Source organism: Panthera leo, chromosome C2 (genome assembly GCF_018350215.1).
Source record: "Panthera leo isolate Ple1 chromosome C2, P.leo_Ple1_pat1.1, whole genome shotgun sequence".
NCBI lineage: Eukaryota > Metazoa > Chordata > Mammalia > Carnivora > Felidae > Panthera > Panthera leo.
In genome coordinates, this window is record NC_056687.1 from 132,516,605 (window position 1) to 132,531,738 (window position 15,134).

Sequence of the window (15,134 nt, forward strand, 5' to 3'; positions counted from 1 at the left end):
CATGCTTATTCTTAAAAATCTTTAAGAAGTCAATTAACACTGGGGCACCTAGGTGGCTCAGTTGGTTAAGCGTCTGACTTCAGCTTAGGTCACAATCTCGCAGTTCATGAGATCGAGCCCTGGATCGGGCTCTGTGCTGACAGCTCAGAGCCTGGAGCCTGCTTCAGATTCTGTGTCTCCCTCTCTCTCTGTCCCTCCCCTGCTCACGCTGTCTCTCTCTCTCAAAAATAAATATTAAAAAAAAAGTTTTTTAATAAAAATAAAAAAGTCAAGTAATACTGAATAAATGAACTGTGTATATGTAACAAATGATAAAGATGATTTTATATCCAAGATATTTCCTAATAAAAGTAAAAATCCATAGAACTGTAAGTATCACAGCAAGTACAGAAACCTCATCATCTTCCTTCATTTTAATGTCTACTCTGTAGATTTGGGTATTGTTCTATTATACCCACAGGAATCCATCTGACTTGATCAATTATAGTTTTGAATCTCATCAATAATAAGGTTCTGTTTAATTACACTGTAGTTCCCTACTTAGAGCAGCTCTCAAATGTGAACTATCAGAATCACCTGGTAGCCTTGTTAAACCACAGACTGCAAGAGTCTACTTCAGAGTTTCAGCAGCTCTGAACGAGGCCCCAAAATGTGGTTTTCTAACAGGTTTCCCAGGTGATGCTGACGCTGTTGTTCCGGGGACCACACTTTGAACTACTACTCCCTAGGGTATAGCATGATTAGTTTCCACTTACCTAGAGGCCCCATTTCTGAATGGCCATGGGCAAGAGGAAATAGCTGTGCAAGAAGTTGTAATTTAGCCACCCTAAAGGGGATGCATTGTATTCTGTACTCAAGAGATATAATCAAGAGGCAGCAGCATCTTCCAGGGAAACCCCAGTCTTGCTTATTTGCAGTGTTAGTTCTCCCATAGCCCCAGGGGGAATGGGACTATTAGAAGTTGACTCCTTAAAAAGTAAACAGGGAGAAGATAGCAATTGTAGCTGGGTCATCAAACACCATACACAATCTCTGGAGGACAAATAGGTTCACGTTGTACTATATAGGCAGTACTTTCCACACCAATAAGGAAACTGGCTTAGAAAGAGGATCATAATGGTACATGAATCATTAGAGGGAGGTCAGAGTATATATTCCACTATTCAGTGACAGGTAAAAGCATTTAGAGATTCCTAATCAAAGGGTGTTGGAAAGATTTGGCATCTTGGGTGCCTGGCTAGCTCAGTCAGTGGAGCGTATGAATCTCGACCTTGGGGTTGTGGGTTCAAACCCTATGTTGTGTGTAGAAATAACTTTTTAAAAAAATCTTAAAGAGAAAGAGTTGGCATCTAAAAAAACAACTCATGGACACATGGAAGCTTGCTCATTAATGTCTTGTTAGCGCATATCTGCATTTGTGGCAGGGCCTGAGAGCTGCTATCTAATCTTCCCTCCTTCCTTAGGAATACCCCTTGAAGACTGTTTCCTAGTTCCCTTCATCCAGAGTGGGCAGTGAGACATAAGCAAAAGTTGTAGGGTGGGGCTTCAAGAGTTGGCCCTATTAATAAAACTACCATATCCCCCCTTTCCCAAATCGTCCTATTTCCTGCCCGGAATCATAACCTGATGGTTGGCACTCCAGCAGCCATTTTGGATGATGCAACCTTGATGGTGGAAACCAGGCACTAAGGATGGAGAAGAAAGATAGAAAAAGCCAGAATCCCTGATGACATTGAAAGTCTGCATTCTAGCCATGAACCACCTACTTCTGCACTTCACATTACGTAAGAGAAAAATAACCCCCTAAATCTTTCTAAAAATAAATAAAAGAAAAAGAAAACTCAATCTCTAACAATGTTGAATGTTTTGTTCTAATCTACCATTGTACTCAAACCCCTTCTGTCTGCCTTCAAATATACTTGAACTATGAAGAAGAGGCAAATTATGCTTTTCAAACTATTTAAAACTTGGTTTTGAAAGGTTTTCTGGTTAGAAGTAAAGTGGCACATTATGTTTCATAGGCTTGAAAAGGCAGCTTACTTTGGTACCTGTGATTATGTTAGATGATAAAAATCTACAAAAGCCAAGAAGAAAGCGGAGCTGGCAATAGCTGAGGACAATAAGTCACAGATAGCTCTGGTTTTAAATCTCGGCACTCTGAGTACCTGGATAAACTTCACATCTGGCTGGTATCTTGGAGGCAGTCCAAAATGCAAAATCCAATTTAAACGGGCACCAAATAACACAATTACATCAGCAAATTGCAAAGCCCTATTAAAAAGAAAAATCTGTTTAATACAAAATGTATCTATTATTTCTTATTTGAATTATTCTAAAATCATTTTTTAAATATTTATAAAAGTTCAAATGATTTGGAGGTTATTTTATTCTAGTTTTCAGAATCAGCTTCTAGAGTAAATTTGATCTTTCAAACCAAGATAATTTATGAAGCCATTCTATTTAAATAGTAATCTACAAGGTAAAATAAGTAGAAAAATATAAGACTATACCTATTTCATTGTTTGTTATTTATCATTAGAAAAATTATTATAAGTCTACTGTAGATAATGTGGAAGAATAGAAACAGTATAAAGAAAAAAAACCTCATGCAGTAATACTATCAACTTGAAAGCTATTGTCAGTAGTCTGGTATATTTTCATCTCTAGTCTTCTTTCTATGCAAGCGTATTTTTACATAGTTGAGCTTATATGCTATAATACTGTCTCATGCACTTTTGCTTATTATTACGTTTTCCTTATCATTAGGTTCTTAAAATTTTTATCATTTTTATGCTCTATTTATATATTTTTTTAGTAATCTCTATACCCAACGTAGGTCTTGAACGCACAACCCTGAGATCAAGTCGCATGCTCTTCTGACTGAGCCAGCCAGGCACCCCTTAAATACAATTTTGAAAGGCTGCATATTTTGCAGAACACATATACCAAATTTATTAAATCTTTTAATTACTGGATAATCTGTTATTAATAGTACTGGGTTGCACATCTTTATGCTTAAATCTTTTTTTTATGTTTACTTATTTTGAGAGAGAGAAAGCGAGCAGGGGAGGGGGAGAGAGGGAGGGGAGAGAGAACCCCAAGCAGGCTCCACGCTCAGTGGAGCCTGAGCCTGAGCCATTATCAAGAGTCGGATGTCTAACTGATTGAGCCACACAGGCGCCCCTACACTTGAACATTTAATGCATGTTTCACACTGATTCCTAGAAGCAGGTATTTGTAAGACGATTGATTCATATTCCCAAAATGCTTTCAAAAATATTTACCAAATGTATTAATAGTTTTATTTTATATATCTTAATATCCTTGTCAATACAATGAATTTTTTAAAAATAATTTTTACTTTGACATGCACACTGATATTAACATAGTCATCTTTGCTTTGTTCTTACCGCATACACCTTTGCTTACTTTATGCTGTATCATTTGCTTCAGATGTTGTTCTTATATGTAACTGTCTTTTTATTGATCCAATCAATAATGTTTCTACCTTTCTACAGAAGGATTTATATCATAACTGCTATGGGGTTCTTTTTCCACTTCTCATTTTTCTGCTTCTTGGCTGTTTCCCTTTTATCCTACATTTTTCTATAGGGGATCTATTCTTTTGCTTTTGTCTTCTTCAGTGAGGATATCATACATGAAATAGCATTTTCATATACTGTATTGGTCCTGTGGGACCCAATTTAACAGATAAAAACTGCAATTAGAAGAATAGATTTGCTTATTGATACTTGATAATATTGATTCGATTATTTATGACTGCTTGGAATCTTTTTTACACTATTAACTTCTTTTTTCAAGATAAATATTCTTCATTGTTATTCTTTTTTAATTTACATCCAAGTTAGTTAGCATACAGTGCAATCATAATTTCAGGAATAGAATCCAGTGATTCATCCCCTACATATAACACCCAGTGCTCATCCCAACAAGTGTCCTCCCTAATGCCCCTTGCCCATTTAGCCTATCCCCCAGCCACAACCCTCCAGCAATGTTGTTTGTTCTCTGATTTTAAGAGTCTCTTATGGTTTGTCCCCCTCCCTGTTTTTATATTATTTTTGCTTCACTTCCCTTCTGTTCATCTGTTTTGTATCCTAAATTCCACGAGTCATATATTTGTCTTTCTCTAATTTCACTTAGTATAATGCGCTCTAGTTCCATCCATGTTGCAAACGGCAAGATTTCATTCTTTTTGATCAAGTAATATCCCATTGCAATATATATACCACATCTTCTTTATCCATCAATGGACATTTGGGTTCTTTCCACATTTTGGCTATTGTCGATAGCTCTGCTATAAACATTAAGGTGCATGTGCCCCTTCAAAACAGCACTCCTGTATCCTTTGGATAAATACCTAGTAGTGCAATTGCTGGGTCATATGGTAGTTCTATTGTTAATTTAATATAATTTATTGTCAAGTTAACTAACTAAAACCAAGTGTGCTCTTGGTTTCAGTGGTAGATTCCCATGATTCATCGCTTATATACAACACCCAGTACTCATCCCAAGAAGTGCACTCCTCAATGCCCATCACCCATTTTCCCCTCTCCCCCCCGCCATCAACCCTTAGTTTGTTCTCTGTATTTAAGAGTCTCTTATGGGTTTGCCTCCTTCTCTGTTTGAAACTATTTTCCCCCTTCCCTTCCTCCATGGTCTTCTGTTAAGTTTCTCAAGTTCCACATATGAGTGAAAACATATGAGATCTTTTTCTGACTTAGTTCACTTAGCATAATACCTCCAGTTCCATCCATGTTGTTGCAAATGGCAGGATTTCATTCTTTCTCATTGCCAAGTAGTATTCCATGGTATATATAAACCACATCTTCTTTATCCATTCAGCAGTTGATGGATATTTGGGCTCTTTCCATGATTTGGCTATTGTTGAAAGTGCTGCTATAAACATTGGGGTACAAGTGCCCCTATGAATCAGCACTCCTGTATCCTTTGGATAAATTCCTAGTAGTGTTATTGCTGGGTTGTAGGGTAGTTCTATTTTTAATTTTTTGAGGAACCTCCACACTGTTTTCCAGAGTATGGAAAACTACATCCTGAAGTCCAGAATTGTGATGCCTCCAGCTTTGGTTTTCTTTTTCAGGACTGTTTTGGCCATTTGGGGTCTTTTCTGGTTGCATACAAATTTTTAGGATTGTTTGTTCTAGCTCTGTGAAGAATACTGGTGTTATTCTGATAGGGATGCACCGAATATGTAGATTGCTTTGGATAGTATCAACATTTTAACAATATTTGTTCTTCCAATGCAGGAGCATGGAATATTTTTCCATTTTTTTGTGTGTCTTCTTCATTTTATTTCATAAGCTTTCTATAGTTTTCAGTGCATACATTTTTCACTTCTTTGGTTAGGTTTATTCCTAGGTATTTTATGGGTTTTGGTGCAATTGTAAATGGGATCGATTCCTTGATCTCTCTTTCTGCTGCTTCATCATTGGTGTATAGAATAGAAATACAACCGATTTCTGTGAACTGATTTTATATCCTGCGACTTTGCTGAATTCACGGATCAGTTCTAGCAGTTTTTTGGTGGAATCTTTTGGGTTTCCCACATAGAGTATCATGTCATCTGCGAAGAGTGAAAGTTTGACTTTCTCCTTGTGGATCTGGATGCCTTTTATTTCTTTGTGTTGTCTGATTGCTGAGGCTAAGACTTCCAACAGTATGTTGAATAACAGTGGTGAGAGTGGACATCCTTGTCGTGTTCCTGACGTAAGGGGAAAAGGTCTCAGCTCTTTCCCATTGAGGATGATATTAGTGGCAGGTCTTTCATATATGGCTTTTATGATCTTGAGGTATAATCCTTCTATCCCTACTTTCTTGAGGGGTTTTATCAAGAAAGGATGCTGTATTTTGTCAAATGCTTTCTCTGCATCTACTGAGAGGATCATGCGGTTCTTGATCTTTCTTTTATTAATGTGATGTATCACACTGATTGATTTGCAGTTATTGAACCAGCCCTGCATCCCAGGTATAAATCCCACTTGATCATGGCGAATAATTCTTTTAATGCACTGTTGGATCCGGTTGGCTAGTATTTTGTTGAGAATTTTTGCATCCATGTTCATCAGGGAAATTGGTCTGTAGTTCTCCTTTTTAGTGGGGGTCTTTGGTTTTGGAATCAAGATAATGCTGGCCTTGTAGAATGAGTTTGGAAGTTTTCCTTCCATTTCTATTTTTTAGAACAGCTTCGAAAGAATAGGTGTTAACTCTTCTTTAAATGTTTGGTAGAGGGGCACCTGGGTGGCTCGGTCGGTTAAGCGTCCGACTTCGGCTCAGGTCATGATCTCATGGTCCGTGAGTTCGAGCCCTGCATCGGGCTCTGTGCTGACAGCTCAGAGCCTGGAGCCTGTTTCAGATTCTGTGTCTCCCTCTCTCTCTGCTCCTCCCCTGTTCATGCTCTGTCTCTCTCTGTCTCAAAAATAAATAAACGTTAAAAAAAAAATTAAAAAAAAGTAAATAAATGTTTGGTAGAATTCCCCTGGAAAGCCATCCAGCCCTGGACTCTTGTTTTTTGGGAGATTTTTGATTACTGATTCAATTTCTTTAGTGGTTATGGGTCTGTTCAAATTCTCTATTTCTTCCTGTTTCAGTTTTGGTAGTTTATATTTTTCTAGGAATTTTTCCATTTCTTCCAGATTGCCTAATTTATTGGCATATACTCACAATATTCTCTTATTATTGTTTGTATTTCTGCAGTGTTGGCTATGATCTCTCCTCTTTCATTCTGGATTTATTTGGCTCTTTTCCTTTTTCTTTTTGATCAATCTGGCTAAAGGTTTATCAGTTTTGTTAATTCTTTCAAAGAACCAGCTCCTGGTTTCACTGATCTGTTCTACTGTTTGTTTTTTAAATTTCAATAGCATTGAGTCCATGGGGGAGGGGAAGAAAAAAAAAAAAAAAGAGGTTAGAGACGGAGAGAGCCAAAGCATAAGAGACTCTTAAAAACTGAGAACAAGCTGAGGGTTGATGGGGGAGGGAGGGTGGGTGATGGGTATTGAGGAGGGCACCTTTTGGGATGAGCACTGGGTGTTGTATGGAAACCAATTTGACAATAAATTTCATATTAAAAATAAATTTCAATAGCATTGATTTCTGCTCTAATCTTTATTATTTCCCATCTTCTGGTGGTTTTGGGGATTTGCTGTTCTTTTTCCAACCCTTTAAGGTATAAGTTTAGGTTGTGTATCTGAGACCTTTCTTCCTTCTTTAGGAAAGCCTGCATTGCTACATACTTCCCTCTTATGATGGCTTTTGCTGCATCCCAGAGGTTTTGGGCTGTCATGTTATCATTTTCATTGGCTTCCATGCACTTTTTAATTTCCTCTTTAATTTCTTGGTTAACTCATTCATTATTTAGTAGGATGTTCTTTAATCTCCAAGTATTTGTGGTCATTCCAAATTTTTTCTTGTGGTTGATTTTGGGCTTCATAGCATTGTGGTCTGAAAATATGCATGGTATGATCTAAGTCTTTTGTACTTGTCAAGGGCTGATTTGTGTCCCAGTATGTGATCTATTCTGGAGAATGTTCCATGTGTTTAATATTACCTTCTTAAACTTCTGATGGAATGAAGATAAACTTCAGCTCAAGCCAAGTTAAAATACAAATATATAAATATACACATGCACACACTAAAACCTTAACAGGGTAAGAATTTGGTTACTGTACAATGTATACCAATATGAAAAAAAAGTAAAGGTATAGTCTATACTTGTATAGATTAAGGTATAATCTATTTAAGATAGTATTAAATGAGGAAAAATTACATTCTAAAAACCCTCAATATTAATTTTAGTGTGTGCATGAGATTATGAAAAGCACCAAATGCATAACCATGATGAACTCTGTACAGGGAGGAAGGAATAAGATCAGAAAAGCTATTCAGAGGACTACAAATGAATCTGTAATTTTTTTCTTTCCTAAAAAAAACCAAAGCAATGACATATTAATTACTTAATATTACATATTACTTAATAGATTACATTATATTTAATAAAGCTGAGTGGCAGTTATAGAAGTGTTAATTAAATGATCTCTCATTTGTATTATTTAGAATATTTCATAATAAAGAAATTTCAAGAAATTAAAAGAAAAATGTATAGTTTATCAAAATGTATGTTTTAAAAATCTAAAAAGGAGAGACTTCTAGTGCCAGCCAAGACTGGGTAAGCCCACTATAGCCTAGCTCTCTAATCACAATGGAAAACTGGGAACAAAATATAAAAAGCAACTGCCTGAGGATTCTGAAAAGTAACCAATAGTAGATGGGGGGGGAGGGGAGAGGAGTCAAAGAAGTGACTCACACAAGGGGTGAGTTTCTAAGGTTTATTTCCCTCTCTTTTACTTTGTAGCTTTGACTCAGGGCCCTGCTGGTTATAGAACTGGAGGGTAACAAAAACTTGGGGAGAAACTCTTTTTGGACAGGTGATCAAACAAAGGGACCCTGAAAGCCAGGGAGGAGCAGGGCGGGGAGAAGTTCAGGTTTTTTTCTTTCTCCTTTTTTGCTTTCACAGCCATGCTCTGGGAGCAGCCCTCCTGCACAGCTGTATCCTGGTAGATCTCCAGCAGCTAAAATTCTAAGAGAGACTTCATTTTTCAGGCAAGAAGAACCAGGAAAGGGGCCCCTTCGGACTCTGAAGAGTATGGGGACAATCCCCCTTACTTTTTATCTTTCTTTCTTTCTGTTGCTTTGCCCCAAAGGCAGTTCTGTTTGTGCAGTACTATAAGGCAGCAGCAAGGGACTCCTGGAAAGGGCAGGGGGTGTCCTACAGAGTGTCACTCTGGGGAAAAGAAATCCCTAGTTCTGGAGAGGAACTGGCACACGACTGGGGTTCACCCTTGGGCTTTGCATGTGTGGACAAACACAGCAAAGGCTTTGAAACTAAACTGACTCTGGAGCTACTGCCCCTCTAGTAAGACCTTGCAGTCTGAACCTAACCAGACTAACTGCTTGCTAAAACAAACAAAATCAACATTCAACAGAGGATGTAAATAGGACCTAGAATCTTGCAACTATGTAATACTTAAAATCTAGGATACATTCCAAAAATACTCAATATATGAAAGAACCAGAAAAATGTGACCAATTCTCAAAAGAAATGAAAAGACACCCATTCTGTGATGACTCAGATAATGAAATGAGTAAACAAGGACATTAAAACAGCTATTATAATATGCTCCATAAAGTGAACAAAAATACTCTTCAAATAAATGGGAAGATAGAAGCTCTCAAAAGAGAAATATAAAATATAAAAGAGACAAAAGCATTGAAAAGAACTGAATGGAGAACACGGCATAATGTATAGAGCTATCAAATCACTATGTTGTATACCTGAAACAAATGCAACATTGCATAGCAATGATATTTCAATTAAAAGGTAAATAAAATAAAAAATTTATTTAAAAATAAATAAAAATAAAAAACATTTCATATAGGAAATTTCTAATAAACTACTTTAAAGATGAAAAAAAATTGAACAGATATTTAGGGACCAATGGGACAGTATCAGAATGTCTACAATTTGCATTATCCCAGGAAAGGAGAAAGAGATTGGTACAGAAAAAATATTTAAGAAATAGCGGTCAAAAACTTTACAAATTTGGTGGAAAACATTAGTTTACAGATTGGAGATTACAGAACAAGGATAAACTGAAAGAAAACCATGCCTAGACATATAATCAAACTGCCGAAAACCAAAAATAGAGAAAAAATCCTGCAAGCAGGCACAGGAGAACATACTACATGTAGGGGAACAAGGATTCAAACGACTACAGATTTCTCATCTAGAACCAGGAGGGTCAGAAGGCAGTGGGCAACATCTTTAAAGTGCTGAAAAGTCTAAAAAGAAACAGGTGTGCTTAAAATTACATTTCAGAACTTCTCCTAGATTCATTAAAGTCACAAAATAATTTAAATGAGCGTAAAATCTGCCAGGCCATTGTACTTAAATTCTAGAATGCCACGCACCTGGATCTGGCAGCAGCCACACAGTTCGGATGGTTATCAGGGATAACACCCTTTCCCATGGGGGTGGGCAAAAATGGCAATTTACACCGCTCCACCAATTTCCTGATACCCTCCTCTGCACGGGCATAAGCAGCACCTACAAGAAATGCAAACATATTAGACAAGTCAGTTAAGCTCCAGGCACTGTGATTCTTAAAACAGTTCACATGAAATTGCTTTTAGAACTTCTCAAATTTTCTTCCTGGGAATCTATCTTAAAGCCTATATATGGAAGAGGCGTTAAGCACAAACATGTTTGTCACAACTATACTAAACAAACAAAAAAAAATGGCAAAGATTTAAGTATCTACCAGTGAAGTATTAGTATATACATGAACAGACATTAAAATTATACTTAGGAAAAAAATTTAAGACAGAAGAAATGTTGTTATAATATTAAATGAAATAACCAATATAACTAAAACAGTCTATATAGTGTGATCACAACATACAAAATATACACACAAAAATGAATGTTTAAGATAGTTGTCTTTGGAAGAAGGGATTTCTTCTTTCTAATCTTCTGGATTTTCCAGCATTTTTAATAATGATCACATATTATTTTTATAGTGGAAGAAACCATAATTCATGCATAGAACTGAAGAAATAGAATAGATATTCCCTTAAAAGGGTAAGATCTCTGGGCACTCTAGAATAATTCTGTGATTTCAAAATTAATAAATAATGCTAAATGAAAAGAACTCATACTCCAATTTTGAATATTAGATATGTTAATAAGTAATGAAGACAATTTCTAAACAGAATCAACATTCTTTTGACAGCTGGGCAAAGTTTAGAGTTCCAATCAATGCTACCTTTCCCGATGATAAGAAGGGGCTTCTTGGCATTTCTAATAACAGTTGCTGCCATACATATAGCGGAGGTCTCTGCCATACTAACAGGAGGTGGCATGCAACACTCCATGTACCTGGAAGTGAAGAGCTCTGTTCATTAAAAGAGGCAAGTTTTAAACTTTTGACTGTGAAAATAACAAATATATAAAAAGGTAGAAAAAAAGCAGTACAATAAACTCCATATATCCACCTGGTATATTCAACAACTTAGTATCATTTTACCACATTTGCTTCACACATACGCACACAAATATGTACATAAATTTGTTTCCTGAACCATTTTATTTTATTTTTTTTTTTTAGTTTTTAGTGTTTTATTTATTTTTGAGAGAGAGACAGACAGAGTGCGAGTAGGGGAAGGGCAGAGAGAGAGGGAGACACAGAATCTGAAGCAGGCTCCAGGCTCCGAGCTGACAGCATAGAGCCCAACACGGGGCTCGAACTCATGAACCGTGAGATCATGACCTCAGCCGAAGTTGCTCAACCGACTGAGCCACCCAGGCGCCCCATTCCTGAACCATTTTAAAGAGAATTATAGGCAATTAAAAGCTTTTCCATGCAGCTCTAAAATATAAAGACTTTCTCCTATATAACCATAATGTCCCTATCACACCTAGTAAATTAAGTTATTGCCTAATACCATCTAAAACCAATCAAGTGAGTAATTCATTGACAGGAAATTTGAATCAATGGTTTTACATTGTAGTAACAGTTCTTGTTGTAATAATAGTAAAAACATACTAAAAGCCAGTGTTTAATACTATGTGTCATTTAGTCTCATTTAATTTTCAAAACAATGAGGTTAGGCATTTTATTTCCGTATCACCACTGGGAGAAAAACTCAAAGTAATTTGCCCAGCGTCCCCAGATGGTATGTGGCAGAGACTGGATTGAACTAGGTGATTCTGTCTCCAAAGTCCATGCTTTTAACTACCTCACTGTATTTCCATTCACTGGGAGAGTCAGTATTTTAGTATACAACATGCATTAGAATAGAAATATTAAGTATAGTTAGCATAGAAATTTAAGTTATAGTTAAGTATTTCTAGACACCAAATCCTCAGTGTTTTCATTTATTTGAATAAACATTGCACACTGTACAAAATTTGAACATATAATACAAAAAAGACATTCAACCTTTACAAAAATTTTAAAGAAGGCTTACAGAGTTAACTTACCAGAGACTCATCTCTGCCTTCCCTCCACTCAATAATACATTTATCATGTTCAGGTATTATGCGGAGTTGATGACTCTCACCAAGAGAAACAACTCCTTGGTATACCGAATATACAGAAATGCACACCATCTCTCTGCAGTCACTGGAGAACCACTGGGTCCACAACAGCAAGAATATACTAAATGGTACCCAGGGTGATGCATTAACCTAAGTATCCATCCTTATCTGAGGTGACTTTGATCCCAGTGAAAAATGTTTCTTATACTCTTTATTCACCCAGTGTTTATTTAAGGAAGAAGGGAACATGGCAAATCATAGTAACACCTGAGTTGGAATATTTTTAAATCACAGAGACAGACAGAAAGACTAAAATTTTTTATGCTGAGTCCTAAAGAATTTTTCAACAGTCGCCTTATCTCTTGGCTTACACTATGAAGACTCTATATAACCCCTACTACATTGATGGTGATGTATTATTTATAGCTATTAGAAGAATAATTTAAAATGAGTGTTCAGAAAGCTCCAGGCCTTTGGCCAGGATTTAGTTTAATTATTAAATTGTCAAAAGTTAAGACAAATGAAGATTAATTTATAAACTGCTAAGTAATCTGTGAAAAAGTTAAACATTATAATAACACAATTAAGAAAGAACTCCAGTGTAACTATTCCTTACCTTACAGAATTCACATTCACCTGCAAGTTCACAAAATCTGCAGGTATGTCAACATAACAAGCACCTGGACGACCATAAATGCTGCTTCTCACTGCCTAAATTTATTACAAAGAGAAGAAAATATTTTAAAACTCTAATTACATAATTGAAATACATAATTCACTCAAAGATAATTAAAATTGTGAAAGGAATATGATTTTAATTTTTCTGGACATCCTTAGCTGGAGAAATAAACAATTTTAACTAAAACTGAAATGCCCTCTATTGAAATATATATTTTAAAAGTATTTTTTTAAAGGGGAGAGATATGAAAGAAAATGCTCGCCAAAGGTTTTAAAATTCATGTTGTAGCACCCATTGGTCTTAGAAATTACCCACCAAACTCTGCCTGCCAAGTCTTTACCTGTAACACGTACTTTTCCCTGCTTCCTAATCCTAAAGACTTGGCCAACTGTGATGTTGTAATATGTATCACATGGTTTTGAAACAGCTCAAGCATAACTCCACATACCAATGTTGGCCAACTAAAATTAGTTTATCATACGCTGTTTAATCAACTAAGACATAGTTTTATATACATTAGTATAATTTTCAAACATAATCTTTTGGAAAAGCATGACAGAAAGGGAACTCAGGGTCTCCTTTTATCTTTCTTTTTACTTTTCTGTAATTAAAAAATAATAATGTAAAAAACTTAAGGAGAAACTTTTTTCAAAAATTATTTTATCTCTGTGTCTATAATTAAATGACAGCAAAATTAAAATATACATAGCTCTTTATCATTTTTGACTGCCTGAATATATACTAAATTGTTGCTCATTCTATTGAGAATAAAAATAACACAGGTATGAGCAACTGACAAAAACCAGTTGACTTGGAGGACCTGTAATTAAATACTTTACCTTCTCGATAATAGAGGGAATAGTCTCTATGCTGCTTGGCCGGGCAGAGAACTTGCTATATAATCTACAAGCTTCAACCTATATACAGAAAGAAAATCCCTTAAAATTCAGCTTATAGATCATATTACTCTTCTGAAGGAAGACAAAACGTTAACTCATTACTTCCTATTATGTTTAGAGAAAAGATGGAGAAAATACATTACTTGGGCTGTTTCTGTAAAGCCTACGCAAAGCACGATCAAATTTAAGTCTCAGTATGATTCAGACAGTAAATAAAAAACAAGACACCATTTTCATTTCTCAGACTAGCAAAAAAGAAGAGTTTGATAATATTCAGCGTCTACCTCCACACAGGAAAACAGGCACTCTCCTAAGCTGCTGGTGAAAGTCTAAATAGAAGGGAAGTTGATCATGTCCACTAAAAATTAAAATGAGCATATCTTGGACCCAAAAATTACATAGCCAGGAATACAAAACTTCATCTGTTTCATGTTGTTACAATGATAATCTATCCTTACGTTTCTGCCAATTTTCCTGTTACATATTTTACTGCTATGCTGTTTGGGACGTGTCAGTTCAGTATTGTTAATTTTTCACTGTTTAAGGTTCCCTGAGGCATTTATATAGAAATGGTGTCTCTTGATACTTTTTGGTAGGAAATCTATGGAACAGTTGGTAGTCTTAGTCCCACAAGCACAAAGGAATTAAGATTTTCAGTCTCTTCCTGGTCATGGCAGTATTTCCACAAAAACAGTATTTAGATTTTAAATCAAATGTAGTGATCTTTCTCTTCAAATTTCTCATTTCATCTAATAAACTTATTTCATCTTCCTTTTCAGGAAAAAAATATCTGCAATGGACATTATCTCTGCTTTCTTTTCATCTATAAAGTTTCTATAGCAATCTGAAATTTCCTTTTAAATAACTTATCTGCTCTACTTATCTCTCAAATATATCAGCATCTTTTATTTTAATTTTTTAAAATGTTTTTTTTTTTTATTTTTGAGACAGAGAGAGACAGAGCATGAGCAGGGGAGGGGCAGAGAGAGAGGGAGACACAGAATCTGAAACAGGCTCCAGGCTCTGAGCTGGCAGCACAGAGCCTGACGCGGGTTCGAACGCATGGAATGTGAGATCATGACCTGAGCCGAAGTCAGACGCCTAACCAACGGAGCCACCCAGGCGCCCCATCAGCATCTTTTAAATAGCCATTGTTATTCTTTGCCATTAACGAAGTAAAACTTCAATTCCCTTTCAAGAGGACAGAAATATAACTTTTGCATCAAACTATGCCAAGATCTAAAATTTTACAATGATTTAAACCATATATAAAATTCTATGTTTATATTCTGAGGTTCTCACAATGACTTATGATTAACCAGTAGACTCTGCCTAATGGTTTTAACTTTGCTCATAACTTTGTACTATGAATGGGTAAATATATGCTTAAGAGTTAATCATTCACTCTCATCTATTTGTTTCTACA

The 15,134-nt window shown here is 35.9% G+C and overlaps 1 protein-coding gene across 5 annotated transcripts in view; it reads right to left on the reverse strand.

Annotated features, from left to right (window-relative positions):
* The window catches only part of HACL1 (2-hydroxyacyl-CoA lyase 1), a 56,284-nt gene that overhangs the window by 31,496 nt on the left and 9,654 nt on the right, over window positions 1–15,134 (reverse strand). For 4 of the 5 annotated variants that reach the window (XR_006207109.1, XR_006207112.1, XR_006207111.1 and 1 more), the window contains 5 exons: window positions 13,649–13,726; window positions 12,747–12,841; window positions 10,857–10,969; window positions 10,003–10,138; window positions 2,166–2,271 (listed from right to left, as the gene is read on the reverse strand). Coding sequence is in view for 1 of the 5 variants with exons in the window: in XM_042955113.1 (XP_042811047.1) it covers window positions 2,166–2,271; window positions 10,003–10,138; window positions 10,857–10,969; window positions 12,747–12,841; window positions 13,649–13,726 (528 nt within the window). In the remaining 4 variants the exon portion in view is untranslated. The remainder of the gene's footprint in view (window positions 1–2,165; window positions 2,272–10,002; window positions 10,139–10,856; window positions 10,970–12,746; window positions 12,842–13,648; window positions 13,727–15,134) is intronic. The other variant, XR_006207110.1, reaches the window with a different exon arrangement.